Source organism: Macrobrachium nipponense, chromosome 9 (assembly GCF_015104395.2).
Source record: "Macrobrachium nipponense isolate FS-2020 chromosome 9, ASM1510439v2, whole genome shotgun sequence".
In the NCBI taxonomy this organism is placed as follows: domain Eukaryota; kingdom Metazoa; phylum Arthropoda; class Malacostraca; order Decapoda; family Palaemonidae; genus Macrobrachium; species Macrobrachium nipponense.
Window position 1 is genome coordinate 23,616,461 of NC_061110.1, and position 13,741 is coordinate 23,630,201.

Here is a 13,741-nt window from a genome sequence, read left to right on the forward strand (position 1 = left end):
CCCTTTCTAACTTCTTCAAGTAAGAAGTTAGAGTCTTCCATTCCTCAACATTCAACCTCTCACACTCATGACAGGTGTTAGAAATAGAACAATCAAAACCTCTACATTTGCGACATACAGTGTGAGGATCAACCCGAAGCCTTCGGTATCCTCACCTTGCAGCCTACATTCACACACACTCTACACAACCACTTGAATCAGACATTCTTGAAGAAAAAATCAAAAGCAAGTCCAAATCCAGTCACAGTGAGAATGCCAAAACAACGATCCAGGTACGTCACCAACAGTCCACAAAAAGATGATCAATTGTCTAGAAAAGCGAATTCCAGTCAGGAGGTGGCAGCAACGATGTTGATACCACCGGCGACAGAAAAAAATATATGAGTAGAAAACGGGAATGGTTCCTAGTCCTGCCGCCCAGGGCAGGCCGGTAGATCACCTGACCTACCTGTAGCGAGTGGCGCGAAATTTGAATTTCTGTCGGGGACGACGGAGTCTTAGCTATGTATATATCTGACAGTAAGTTGATTGTATGAAAATAAAATTTATGGTACACTAAGTGTGAACATGGCATGGCAAATAGCATTTTGCGTTTCAACTTCTTCCCTAAACCTGACCTACCAAACTACAGGCTTTATAAGACTAAGAGAAAATGTTTACCAGAAAAGTTGAACATAACTCATCAATGCTGCATTCAACTACTGAAGTTTACAACTTCTTTGGGTAATAATCTACAAATTTTACATTTATTTCTGTATAAAAATCCAAGACTTTTGAAAAAGTAAATTAACCTACAGATCATAATGTTTCTCAAGGCACTCATTTCTTACGTAAAATGCAAGTAGTATTATACATCAAGAGGTTCCATACCTTACCACTTTATATACAGCAGGGGCACAAAGCTTGCCAAGTTAGCAACTTTTTTTTATGCATATATTATATTCAGCAAAAATTCACTTACAGGTCAATTGTCCCAAACAACCAGACAAATAAAACTAAGTAGTTTTGAAAAGAGCACTAATTAATGCTAGCCTTATTATTTTTTCTTAAATGGGCTACTTCACACCAAACTGCTTTTCAATCAATGAAAATTTAAACAATCCTGTAAAACTTACAGACAGAAGTAGCTGAGAAATCACAGATCAGTTGTTTTTTTTCAATATCTTGTGAAATCTCAAGAGGTCTTTCTGCCAAAACCTGGCACATGTAAGTATCTGAAATCTAAATATAATTTTTCCAGTTAAGTGGAAATGGAGACTATACAATACAGTTCATATTTTAAAAAACTGTATGACTACCGATTTAAAAGAAGTGCTAAAAAGTTTATCCTTAAGCTCTCATACAAATTCTTTTACAAGCAGGCCCCGGTTATCGATAACCGGCGGACTCGGTTAATGGCCATCTGGTTTTAAGGCGCTCGTCTAACCCCATAAAATGGATAATTTTTGGTACCATAATGTGCCAATTTCTGGTTATCGATAACAATAAGGTTATGGCACCGACACATACCTAACAGAGGTGTCATTAATCGTCAAGTTTTGGTTAATATAGATTTTTGCTTGTCACCAGCCCCATCAGAGCATAACCCCTGCTGATAACTGGGGACTGCCTGTATTCTGATCCTTCCTAATCCAAATCTGAGAAACTACAACCTCTAAAATGGCTTACATGAGGGGGGGGGAGCAGGGGAACCGAAAGGATGGTGGAACTCCAGAGAAAATTCCAAGGTGCACTTGGAGAACACCAGGTGAAGAAGAGAAACCTGGGTGACTTACCCGAGACCACTACATTCATGAACATGCTTAATGACCATAAGAACATCTCTTCTCGACTTAGCCTGACTTAGTTCTTGTGCCTTAAACAGAAACCAAACCAGCCAGGCTGGCCTCACTACCTGATCAAGGCTTTTATGTTTGAACATCATATGTGGAAACATTAAGCACTTACTTAGGCCTCTCTCTCTCTCACACACAAACACACAAAGTAAAGTTACACATCTTTCAGTAAGTGCATGTGTGTGTACAAGGTACATGCACACACATTGCATTGCTCTCTCTCTCTCTCTCTCTCTCTCTCTCTCTCTCTCTCTCTCTCTCTCTCTCTCTCTCTCTCTCTCTCTCTCTCTCTGATTTTTTTATAAAGCATTTAGGATTAATAATTTTGAAAAAGAGACAATGTCATGATTATTTCATGGGTTTTGTTTACATAACTGTACCGATTTTCATAATTTCTACAACACACTATACACTTAAAGAAAATTAATAACAGATTATACAAGCAATATCATGAATGTGTAAACTACTAGATTTTAAAAACAAATGATGATAATGCCCTTGCTTACAATAAAATCTACTACATTACAAGATACAGACTAATTAAGCAATGGCTAGAAAATTTTTAAACATTTGGTAAACAAAATCAAACCTCGTAATACTTGATGATTACCATCCAATTCTAAGCACCTAGGCAATCAAATTCATGCCTGAAAAAACATGCAGCAAAGGTACAATAAAAACTGAACTTACTTTTATAATCAATGTCCAACCCAGAAAACTCGAGTTCAACACCTTGAAGTGCTTCTCCTAAAGTTTCATGATAATGTGAGATTTTTTCCTTTGGGCCCATGCAAAATGGGAGGCTGTAGTAAGAATATGTCTCCTGTCGATTGTGATATGGTCCAACAGTGTTCATCCATAGCACCACTTCTTCTAAATCCTTATACTGCAATAAAATATTTAAAAATGTCAGCAATGGGGATTTACCCAAATTCTATTGAAGTAATGCAGGGATTCGTTCAGTTTTACATAAATTGTACAGACATGTTACCTCAGCAAAAAAAAAATATGAAGTTAGCCAATCAGCAATCACTAGCATGCATAGTTTTTGAGTATCTCCCAAATTTTATAAAACTTACAAATCTTGTATTACAAATGCCAACAAATCTAGTGCAAATATTTGATTGTTTATATATAATCCCAACAACATACTAACCAACATCCAGAACCATATTTTAAGTTTCTAATTTATAGGCAGAAAAAATTGGAAATGCTGTATAGAATATGAAATTGTTAAGATACAATAAAGTTTTTTACACATACAGTAGAGCCTCAGTTCTCGACGATAATTCGTTCCAGAAGGAGCGTCGAAATTCGATTATTTCGAGAACTGAATCAAGTTTTCCATAAAGAAATAAAATGAAAATGGATTAATCCGTTCTGACCATCAGTTATTACCATAACCTTGCCATTTTATACAATACATTACATGTAAATTACAACTAAATAAGTTAAAAAGTTAAATAAATATCATGTTAAAACGTAATTATTTAAATAAAATGTAATATACAGTATAAAAAGAAAACTACCTGTGTCCAACTGATTGTTGACCAAGGCTCCATAGGCTACCTAGGTAAATAGTAAGTAGAACGTAGTGTAGTGGGTAGGCATAAAACGTGTTGCTAACATAATAAAAGCATTGAAAAGCAAGTCTAATTATTACAGTAAATTAAATAAAACTATTAAAATTAAACCCAATCTATATTTATCAAAAAACTTGCAAAAAATTTGCTACAGTAAGTCGGCATTAAGGATGTAAACAAACCATAGCGCAGCCCTGGTGGTTTATATCGGGACTATGGTAGTAAAGAAACCATATCTCGCTATAAGCCTAGAAACATTTACATCGATATTAATTTATGGTGGAAATCTTTTTCGGAGTCGACTGCAATACTGTATACAAAATCGCTTGAAAATTATCTTTCAGTAAATGTAATGTTATGATACTAACGATTTTGTTTCATAAATGTCCTTATAAAAAAAGGTGCGTCTTTTACGGCAAATTGTCCAATATCAGGGCTGGTTTCAAGCTTATTGGACTTTGACAATTATTATGGTACTGCATGGTACATATATACGTACACATAAGTAAAAGAATCTTCTTAATGTTTTTTAATTACTATACCATTACGTACCAGCATCTCTTGAGTTTAATATCAAGCTAACCCTTTTTTTTTTTTTTTTTTTTACGAGGACGCTTTACGAAGCTACAGATTGCGTTCGTTACCGCGCACGCGTTGCATATGTAAAACTGTGTCACTACCAGACCTCATACGTAAAACATTGACGTCTTTTACAGTAAACATAAAAGAATCTTCTTAATTTCTATAATTATTCTATACCATAGCGGCTTCTCTGATTAAGCTAAGGCTAACCTCCTCTTTACCAGCAAGCTTAACAAAGATTAAGATTGCGTTCGCTACCGAACAGCACACGTTACGTAGTGACAGTGGTTTCACTACCAAATCTCACACGTAAACAATGACGTATTTTTACAGTAGACATAAAAGAATCTACTAATTTCTATAATTAATGTTTACCGTAGCGGATTCTGAGTTAACCTAAGGCTAACCTCTTCTTTACGGCACGCTTAAAAGCTTAGATTGCGTTGCTACCGAACCGAACATGTTACGTATGTAACTGGTTTCACTACCAAATCTTACACGTAAACATTAACGTATTACAGTACGACATAAAAGATTCTTTTTAATTTCTTGATTACTACGCACTTAATATGGCATAGTAGTTCTCTTGATATAAACTATGACTAACTTCTTCTTTACCGGAAAGCTTAACAAAGCTTAAAGATTGCATTCGCTACCGAACCGCACATGTAACCTACGTACGTAACATTGCCTTCACTCCAAACCTAACACTTAAATACGTATTGCATTTGCTACTGAAACGCCGCGTCTCAAGTGTGAGCATGGTTTAGAATATGTCTACGTTGATACCACCGAAAAAGCAAACGAAATGCGCGCAAGGTGTACAAGACACGACACATGTTTGAATGTTTGTAAACATTAGTTGCGACTTTAAACAATGCTGAGTCACTGAATGGCGTCACCAATGTTACCAACCGTTTTGCTAAATTATGCTAGTCGGTCCAAGCAAGAATTTATGCCAAATATGGTGCAATTTTGTGCCAGAATTATGCTATTAATCTATCATTATCTCATTTCTCTAATACATTTGAGCTAAAAATGATATTGTTATGATACAATAAAGTTTGTTCATACTTACCTGGCAGATATATATATAGCTGTATTTTCTGAAATCCGACAGAATTTAAAAACTTCCGACACACGCAGTGGTCAGCCAGGTGGTTAGTACCCATTCCCGCCGCTGGGAGGCGGGTATCAGGAACCATTCCATTTTCTATTCATAATTTTTATTTCCCATGTCCCCTGAGGGGAGGTGGGTGGGTACTTGATTATATATATCTGCCAGGTAAGTATGAACAAACTTATTGTATCATAACAATATCATTTTGTTCATGAAACTTACCTGTCACAGATATATATAGCTGAATCCCACCTTTGGAGGTGGGAAGGGACAGAATAGAAGGATTTTGGGAAACAAATGCATGCAGATGATTTACATCTGGTTCCACCTGTTAGCATAGCGGCTTCGTTGGTTACTGCCACGTAAGTCTGCTTTTGTGCTACTAGAGTTGCCAGCGAGGTAGAGACCATATAGCCTGGTGCACTCCAGAGATCTGTCAACAGGGGCGAGACCACGACGTGACTAGACCATATTGACCCATACCATGATGGGCGGGTAAGAAGTAAAATAAAATATATATATTTATAATATATATATCACCACCTGACCAACCTAGCCAAAGTTAAGGTGTGTTAACTAAGGCTTAAGAGTTAAGAAGTCGCCGTTGTCGGCGACTCAACAACTAAATTAAGAGCTCTTCCTAACCATTTTCTACAGGATAGGATGAGTGGTACTTCTTGCCCCCAAGATTGTGTCTGCAGACACGTATGGCCCTAGCGAGCAGCAGATCTCATATGCCATCTTCACATCTCGCAAGGGAGTGTGAAGTGAACACAGAGTTGCTTCGCTAAAACATGGTACTCAGGATGTTGCTGAGTGCCATGCTCTGTTGAAATGCTTCCGAGGCCGCGCCCTCACCTCGTGAGCATTCAGATAAAAGATTTCAAATCTTTGTGCACAATGAAGGAGCATTTTTGAACGAACTCCTTAACACTAAAGCCAGGCTGTTCTTCGATATGGGCAAGTCTGGTCTTTTTCGGAACACTGCAGATTGCCGATTGACTTCGACTTTCTTGAGTTTTATGTAGATAAAACTGAGAGACCCGACAGGGCACAGGACTCTCTCTGGCTCCTGCCCACTAACTTGTGCCATCCTTGCTTCCAAGCTCCTGGCCAAGGACAAAACGGGTACCCATTCTTAGGCCACAACGGAAGGGTTAGAGAGCACACCGCCTTGTGTTCTCTAAAGCCAAAACTTGTGACGATGGCTTAAAACTCACTAACCCTCTTTGTCATATCTAGGGTGGTTAGAAGAAGGCCTTCCTGATCACATGCAAGAAGTTAACAGGTAGGAGAGGTTCGAATGCTTTGACATCAAGAACTTCAGACTATCTCTAAGTTCCATATTTGAAAGCTTCGATCTGGACATGCACAGTCAGTCCGTCTGTAACTAAAGTCAGGTGACCGACAGTTGACCAGTCAGACGAATCAAGGACAGCAAGGCTGTACCCTGAAGACCATAAGGCACTATTCTTCGCTGAAGGATGAGTGTCTGGACTGCCTGGGCGATTCAATCTAAGCAAACCTTGGGGGTGTATCAACGCAACCCAACGTCGTCAGCGAATCAACTCCTGACTCGAGCTTCTGGTGCCAGGAGAAAGGAGCGAGGAGCAAAAAGGCGATTCAGTCCCGAAGGAAGAATGCCTGACAAGTCCAACTGGTCTCATGTTACACGATCATCGGGGGGGGGGTGTATAAACGCAACCGACTTCGTCAACAAGAAACTCAGGGCTACTATATGTCGCCTGATCTCGCACGAGTGTCTGACTCCGAGAAAACAGGTGAGACAAAAAGTAGATGGTGAGCGAGGTTCGAGATTCCACAGAACTCAAAGATCGTGAAGGGCTTTGTTGTTTGACAGACGCAAATCTCTGAGCCCAAAGGCCGTCAACAACATATTTGCGTATTCTTTAATAGTTGTGACTGCCAGCTTATCCCATTCTTCAGACGGAAATGGAAGACGGTAATCTTATTCCTGTCAACATCTCGATAGCCTGAACGTAGTCAAGACTCAGAGCGGAGAGGTTATAGGTACCTTTCGAGTTAGAGTAGACCGACTCTCTCGGAAAAGGTCCTTGGAAAGTGAACTAGGAAGTATGTGACCTCTGTGAATCCAGGATCCTGAAGGCCAACATGGGGCGATCAGCGTCATTGTCGCTCCCTGTGACGTCATAAATCCCCTTATTACATTTCCTAAGCGATTGAAAAAAGGGGAAAAGAGACTAAATATCCATCCCCGTTCAATATCATAGGATGGCGTTTAATGGTACCGATCCCGGATCGAGAATAAGGGAGCAGAGAAGAAGAAGCCTCTTCGTCCTCAACATATCGAAGAGAAGAATGAAAGGGCGTCTCTAAAGTCTCCACAACTCTCAACTTTACTTCTAAAGAAAGATTCCACTCGGAAGTCAATAGTTGCTGCCGTCGATCGAGACGATTCGTACGGACTTTTGCAATCCGGTAACGAACCTCTAGAGGATCGTTACATTCTACGCCTGTTGTTATAATAGGCTTTCTCGTAAACTCGAACAGGGACCGAGAGAAGATCTTCTTAAGATATGAGAGAGCTGTGGAATATCCAGAGTTGATCTGGACCACTGGTTCCCAAAACTCGTTACGAGGACTGGAGGGGACTACTGAATCGCTTTTACTTCTTTCAGATTAAGATCCAGGACATCTGAAACCCTATCCAGATGTCCGGCACCTTCTTTCTATCACCTCAGGTGATAAACGCACTGAGAGATGTTCAGAATCATTCCTAGATCTTGAATAATATTTCAGTTTCCCGGTAGGAAAAAACTGTGGTCTGAATTGCAGTCTATTCGGGGAAAGGGGAAACAAACTTCTTCAGGAAGAAATGGTCCCAGCAAGCTCATCCATTCCCTCCCCGAGTATGCTTACTTCCCTAATAAGGCTGCGCTTTGCCTAAGCGGAGGAGCATATAAAAGTGCAATGTTGCGGTAGACTCGTAGTTCTATACCGTGCGGTAACGAGCACCGAAAGGATTAAGAGATAACTCTGTTGAAACATAGTAAGGCAAAACGAATGCAACGTTTATTCATTCACGTAAGACAATAAATCCCCTCAATCTTAGGCTAAAGTCCGTGATTGTAGGGCTAGAGTTACAGTTAGTCAGTCAATCCCGCAGGAGAGACGTAACCGCCAGCACAGAGATACGGTTAGTCAGTCAATCCGCACGGAGGAGAGAGACGTAACCTACGGCGCATGACAGCGCCCGATCTGTTACTGGCCTCGCGTTGGATGGAAGACAGACACAGCGTGACAGCAGCAGCCAGCAGCTTACGAACGTCGTCTCTTAACTTTATGTCTGGGTTGCCAGCTACCCTATTCTACGAAGAAATAGGTCCGTTATTTTTTGAGCCGAAAGACTCTCAAGCTGGTATATTTAAGCGAAACAGAAAACGCTAAATATATAGATGCGTTTGTGTCGTCAGAACACTACCTACAACGGTAAAAGATAAATCGGAAACTCCTGGAAGGCTGCAGGGAGGGAGTAACGATTAAATGTCCTAAAATAGACAATAGACCTCTCGGTTGCCATCCGAAGAGTAACTACAGCAAGCGTATATGACTTGAACCAACCAGGTAAGTAAAATTAAACGCAAGGCAAAATATGAAATTATATCACAATAAAGTTTGTTCATACTTACCTGGCAGACATATATATAGCTGAAATCGGAAATACAGCTACATACATATCATGACAGGCAAGTTTCATGAACAAAACTTAAGAGAATCGAAGCAGTCAGCTCAAGCTTCTTATGTTACTGGACATAAGCGTTCATTGACGTAGTCTACAAGTCTATTTCTTGTACGAGTCTGCGAATGACGAATGAGAGCTCTTCCGAATCTTGTCAATAAGAGCTTATTCGCTTACGCAATATCAAGTTAATGAGATGTTTGTCAATGAGAACTAACCCATTTACGGGACAAAGAGATATTTTGTCAATGAGGGATACCCACTTACTTGACAAAACGAAAGTATATTGTCAATGGGGGAAAGTCACTGAATTGACAAAAACGTAATCCAGGGAGTCAAGCATTTTAATTTTTCGATTCCCGTCTCAAACGAGGAAGGGGCAAGAATCCTGTTAAGAGACTGGGCTTACGGCAGGTAGAACGACGATGTTCAATTCGGCAGCGTAGTCCGACTAGAAACTAACAAAATCTATCATCTGAAAACCCTTTCAGATGGGCTAAAAAGCTTGCAAAATATCCTGGGAAGAGGAAGAAACTCTCCAATCAGCTTCCTCTCCCGTATCACAACTAATGCCTGCTAAAGCTTAAAATTTATTGGCAGTATGGCAAAGGAAGTCCTGTCTTGCGCTTTCCTGAAGAGCGTCCTTTTGATGAGTGCCTTTGCAAGAATCCCACTGAACGTTGCCGAGAGTCCTGACGTGCAGGACATCGAGCCTTACATAACCCGTAACTGCTTATCGCAAAGTCTTGACTGCGGTAGTGGCAACTTAAATTTATTGGCCGAATGGCAAAGGTTGCGGTAGAGCAAACGAGATCTTCCCTTGAGCTTTCCTTAACTCCATCCACCTATGCGAAAAGCAATATTAATTGACAGAGACCTCTTGAATTCACGAAACCCGATGTCTTGCTGGGTTTCGAAGAAGAAGTTGTCTGTTCCATTTAAACTTCCTCCGAAGCACTGCCTACTTCACATTCTTTGCAGGTGAGGTAGAAGGTATCACCGGAGGTAGAGGTAAAACATTCTTTAGGCCCATACTGAAACAAGAGCTTGAAGAGTTCAACAGAAACGTTCAGCCAGGCGACACACCTGGCGTGCGCTGGTGCACGCTCGGCGTCCACTGGCGCACGCTCGGCGTCCACTGGAACGCGCTCGGCGTCCACTGGAACGCGCTCGGCGTCCACTGAGCGCGCTCGGCGTCCACTGGCGCGCACTTGGCGTGCACCCGCGCGCGCCTGGAGTCCATCCGAGCGTCCCGGGCGTCCAGCTCTCAAAAGCTTCCTGCTACTATAACTTCTTTTACGTATTTCTGGTGGAAAGACCGGACACGAGTTCAGGCGACGTTCGCCTTCTTACTTCTCACTGAAACGCTATAACGAGAGAGAGAGAGAGGACGTGAAGCGTCCTCTTCTCTAAAGCTTCTATTTAGAGGGCGCGAGTCCTTCCGAAGCTCCAACCCACCCCTGCATGGAGGACGCTTCGGAGGACGAGAAGCAATCTTTCAGGATTCGTGCACGCGCACGCACTTTGGCAGTCTGGGGATTTTCATCAGAAACTGCCGAAGGCACGCCAGATCGGTGGGGGTTCCTTGTAACCCTCCTTAGGCTTTCGACATGCTCCCTCCCCGGGTCCTGGGAGTCAAGCAGAGGTCCCGGCCTAGAGGCGACCGAGGCCGATCTGACGCACCCTCCACTACACAAGGGGTATCACTGCACTTCTGCACTTCACTTTAACTCTCTAAAGCAAGCACTTTCGATTCTAAGATACGAATCGAAAGAGTATCAGAGAAAGGGTAATTCCTCTACAGACACTGCTTAGGGCCCGAAGGCAACACTGCAGGGTTATGAGTAACAATTACAGAAGTAGCACTTCACAGCCATGAAGGAGAGCGAGCACCTCTCGTAGACATATTCATAGCCCGTAGGCCATACTACAGGGTTAGGCAAAATAAAGTACAGGAAGGTTAGCAGGTTCACTACCCTGACTTTTGTTTACTGATTAATTGCGTACATACGAATCATACGTCTTCCTTACGGAATTAGACATGTTTACTGATTAATTGCGTACATACGAATCATACGTCTTCCTTACGGAATAGACAAAGTCTCACACTCCTTACATGACAAATCTCAACAAAGAAGCAAGACCCATACCCCTCGTACATACCAAGTGCGGATCTACCGAAGCTTTCGGTAACCACACCCTATCTTTGCAGACAACCCCGTCTGAAACTAGCCTAACTAGATTCAGATATTTTATGCAAAAATGAATCAAATTCAAATCAATTTAAGATAGCATATGCCTAGCCACAAATCCCACAAATCAAGTAAAATAAATCAAAAAGACAATTAGGATACTTAGCGGCAATGAAGTTTCCAAAATCCTAAGAAGAGGGAGGTACTGAAAAACAGGTGTTTTCAGCACCAGCGACAGAAAAATTATGAATAGAAAATGGGAATGGTTCCTGATACGCCTCCCAGCGGCGGGAAGGGTGGGTACTAACCACCTGGCCGACCACTGCGTGTGTCGGAAGTTTTTAAAATTCTGTCGGATTTCAGAAATACAGCTATATATATATAATGACAGGTAAGTTTCATGAACAAAACAACGATGTAATGGAAATTTAAAACATTTATATATTAGGTGAAATGATAAAAAGTGACGAAACAGACAATATTATAACTAATAATTGATGATGCTAGGAAACTCGTAATAAAACACCATTTTCCTTTAATAGATCACATGCGCAATCACTAGTACACTATTTGATATGCAATCACTATTATACTATTTGACAAATGTGTGAAGATCACACATACAAATGTGAAAGAAAAACAACAAGTTTTACCTATTACTTTACTGCATCATTATCATGCCCACTCAGAACCATTTTTCTTTAACCAGGTCACATAAACATTAATAAATACTTGAAATGTGTGAAAATTACTTCAAATATAAACTTTGTTATTTACTGATATTTCCTGAAAAATTAAAACTAAAAAAAAAAAGGTAAACAAACAAACCAGTCTCTACTCAAGAAGAAAAACATACGTACTTATTACTTGATCATTATCATGCCACTGAAACACTTTTTCTTTAATAGATCACATACACAATGAAATAAATACTTGAAAATTGTGGTAAAATCACTTCAGACATAATTAAAATTTTGATTACTGAAAAAAATAAAACTTAAAAAAAGGAAAAAAGTAATTCTTTACTCATGAAGAAAAAACATTATTAACACTTACTGATTGTTTGTCATGCCACTGTGGGTATTTATTTATATTCACAAAATTTACATTCCTTAGTTGGGTTCAAACTTAGCAATTAACTCATTTGTTAGTGCTGCTTTTGAGGCAATTTCACTTGAAGATACATTCACTATAGCTGTGTATGAAATTGAGGAATTTTCTGCATTTTATTTAAAATTTTAGTGAAAATACATTCTAAAATTGTACTAGAACCCTAAGTGTGAAAGAAATTATGCTAAGCTCCAATTCTTGGGTCAAATTATGCTAAAAAACATGAAATTATGCTACATTTGATAGCACTGGATGACGCCAACTAGCGGCAGCTGGCGGAAACAGTTTTGTTTACAAACATCATATGGTCGGGGGTCGGAAACTGGTTTTTTGGTTGAAAACAGATACAAAGTTATTGGAAATTTAGTGGCGAAATCCGATTATGTCGAGTTCTAATACGGTCGTGAACCAGGTCCCTACTGTACTTACCTGGCAGATATATACTTAGCTGACGTCAGAGACATTAGCTAAGTATATATCTGCCGGGTAAGTTGCATGTGTAAAAATGGAGTTTTTATGTAAAATAAATGATATTGTTATGTTACAATAAAGTTTCATACATACTTACCTGGCAGATATATACATAGCTAAGACTCCGTCGTCCCCGACAGAAATTCAAATTTCGCGCCACTCGCTACAGGTAGGTCAGGTGATCTACCGGCCTGCCCTGGGCGCAGGACTAGGAACCATCCCCGTTTCTATCATATTTTCTCTCTTCCACCTGTCTCCTGCGGGGAGGCTGGGTGGGCCTTTAATTGTATATATCTGCCAGGTAAGTATGTATGAAACTTTATTGTAACATAACAATATCATTTTCATACAATCAACTTACCTGTCCAGATATATACATAGCTGATTGGCACCCTTCGGTGGAGGGTAAGAGACAGCTACTATATGGAATAGACAGGTAAACAACATATGTTGTAGGTATAAATAAAACCTTGGTTCCTACCTGATAGGTGGTAGACTTCGTGGGTGTTTGCCCAGTAGTCTGCATCACCTCAAGAAACTTTAGCGAGATATATGATCTATGGCCAAGAGTTCTTGTGGGTAGCGATGGGGGTCTTATCCGCTTACTCGGCAGAGCCTAAAAGGACTTTGTCAATGGGTGCTGATCCACTTATATGACAATACACCTTATGGAAGACCACACAAACCATCCCGACCACCTGATCCTAACCATATGTTAGAAACTAAGGATTGTTAGAGTTATCCCGAACTCGTCACAACAACCGTAACTCAAAACCACTACGCACACATACATAATTTTCCAAAAAAAATTATACTCAACTAATTGGATATGACAAGAATTCTCTTACTGAACAACATAGACGGCCGCCCGTGCGAGCCAAATCCTCCATTTGTTCGTAAGAGACTCTCGACCATATCCAAAAAAGAAGAACAGTATATACATTTAAGGATGGTGTCGGCTTCCCCGTCTACCCAGAATCGTATCTGCCGATACGATAGGACCTAGAGAAAAACACTTCTCATACGTCACACGTACGTCTTTCAAGTAATGAGATTGCAAATAACTGAGTTGCATCTACAGTAATGTCGTATCACGATGTTTTTAAACGACATATTCTTATAAAACG

General features: G+C 40.3%; 1 protein-coding gene across 1 annotated transcript in view; it reads right to left on the bottom strand.

Annotated features, from left to right (window-relative positions):
• Positions 1-13,741, bottom strand: part of LOC135218036 (transmembrane 9 superfamily member 3-like) — a 115,182-nt gene that overhangs the window by 80,659 nt on the left and 20,782 nt on the right. The window contains 1 exon segment of the mRNA XM_064254180.1: positions 2,526-2,721. Coding sequence (XP_064110250.1) covers positions 2,526-2,721 — 196 coding nt within the window.